The following is a 2179-nucleotide window of genomic DNA, read 5'->3' as shown; positions in this document are numbered from 1 at the left end:
TTCAATCTTGCTATTTCTTAATACCTCATTAATCGTTCTTCTCCCATGCTTATCCTCTGGCATTTTCAGAAATCTAAATAAGGTGCTATTTTTTTCTTATTGTCTCTCACCACTCTACTGTTTCTCCTTCTAAATTAAAGGCAGGTAGAAGAGTCAAGCCCAGACACCCATGATTAGTGAAGTATATAAGTTTTCTTCAAGTCTCCTTTCCTCTACTTGTCAATCCTCTCCTCATACAGCTGTAAAATAGTAACCACTGTATCTTTCAAAATTCATTTTGACATTAACTGCAAGGAGTCCTTCTCAGGTTATGATGAACTTCAGTTACTGATACTTACTCCAGCTTTATTTCTGTATGCACCGGTATGTTCAGAAGACTGTGAATAATTAACCAGTCATCAGAATGTCAAGGACAAATGAACAGGTGAAGATTTTTTTCTCCTGGAAGTTATATATGTTTCACCTAAATTTGCAATAAGTATGACATGAACCCCTGCAATTCAGTACAAACATTCTGGGGAATAGTTCCATGTAACACATGGGATAGTTTGTTTATGTGCCTTCCTCAATCTTGTGTAATATCTCTAGACTATCTGACATTCTTTATTATTTTCTATATACTCTCCAAGTATAACTAGTCAAAAGTGCATTAATCATCAAGAGTTTACCTGAAGTTGGATATTCTAGCTGTTTCATTTTGTGTGTCCATTCCATGTGGTCTATCTAAAGAGAAATTATGTGAAAAGTATAATTGTTTCCTTTGTATTTTTTTCTATCAGTTTAGAGGTCATTGATTAAATATCTCTTGATGATTTCATTAATTTTATGGCAGAATATTCACAGAGATTTTTCTCCTGAGCTCATGGTTTATGAATTTTGTATTTACTCTCCTCCACTATAAATTTATTCACCTTTATGTTAAGTGCAGAAATCTATATCATAGATTTATCTCATACTAAATATATCTTTCTCTCTGGAAAACAATTTGATCATTCCTTCACGAATCTGCTTGGTCTTCACTCCATAGACAATTGGATTCAAGGTGGGGGGCAACAACAGGTAGAGGTTGGCTATAAAAATATGGACATGGTGAGGTATGGTGCATCTCCCAAAGCGGTGAGTGAAGAAATTGAAGAAGGCTGGGACATAGGTGATGACAATAGCGCATATGTGAGATGTGCAGGTGCTGAAGGCTTTGTGCTGAGCATCTGCAGATGCCAAATTCACTACAGCACGGATAATCATTGTATAAGATACGGAGATACAGAACATATCAAACCCCCCAATCAATATAGCAGCTATGAGACCATAGATAGTATTAATCTTGATGTTGCCACAGGATAATTTGGCCACAGACATATGGTCACAATAGGTGTGATGAATGAGGTTGCCTCTGCAGTAGGGAAGACGCTTGATCAGGAGAGTAAATGGGATCATGAGCAACACACTTCGAGTGAAGGTGGCAAGCCCGACCTTGATAATTACAGTGTTGGTGAGGATGGTGGAGTAGCGCAGAGGGTAGCAAATGGCCACATAGCGATCCAGAGCCATAAGCATGAGCACGCCAGACTCCATGCCTGTCAGCATGTGGATGAAAAACATCTGCACAAGGCAGGCATTAAAGTAAATCTCCTTCAGATTGAACCAAAAGATACATAACATATTGGGGACAAATGAAGTGCACCCAGTAACATCCGTAAGGGACAGCAAGGCTAGGAAGTAATACATGGGTCGGTGCAGGGCCTCCTCATGGCTGATGAGGTAGATGAGCCCACAATTGCCCATGAGAGCAATTATGTACATGAAGCAGAATGGCAGGGAGATCCAGATGTGTGCGGCTTCCAGCCCAGGAATCCCATTAAGGATGAAGTACCTTGGTGTCAGGCTGGAGCTGTTAGCCCCATGCATGATGGTCAATTAGAAAACATGTTACTTTCTGTGGTAATAAAGGTGTCCTGTACAGGAAGAGAGGAGTGAGATTATTGTCATCCAGAAACAAAAGATGAATAGAATTTTGTACAATATAAATGATAAATTTAGAGAAAATAATTTATGTTTTTTTCTATAGCCTGCTGCATTGTCCTAAGCTTATTACTGAATCAAAAGTATGCAAACATAACTGCAAGCATAGTTCAAAGCCCTGACCTGGCTTGGTTTTATACTATAAATGCTGTGCATA

The 2179-nt window shown here is 38.8% G+C and overlaps 1 protein-coding gene across 1 annotated transcript; it reads right to left on the bottom strand.

Moving 5' to 3' along the window:
* Positions 1-945: 945 nt before the first annotated feature.
* LOC134375727 (olfactory receptor 52N2-like) lies at positions 946-1908 on the bottom strand. Its single transcript, XM_063094396.1, has one exon. The coding sequence runs from the start codon at positions 1906-1908 to the stop codon at positions 946-948; it is 963 nt and encodes a 320-aa protein (XP_062950466.1).
* Between the last annotated feature and the right edge of the window lie 271 nt (positions 1909-2179).

Source organism: Cynocephalus volans, chromosome 4, assembly GCF_027409185.1.
Source record: "Cynocephalus volans isolate mCynVol1 chromosome 4, mCynVol1.pri, whole genome shotgun sequence".
NCBI classification, from domain to species: Eukaryota; Metazoa; Chordata; class Mammalia; order Dermoptera; family Cynocephalidae; genus Cynocephalus; species Cynocephalus volans.
Note: the sequence above shows the minus strand (reverse complement) of the source record. Positions and strands in the feature narration are given on the sequence as shown.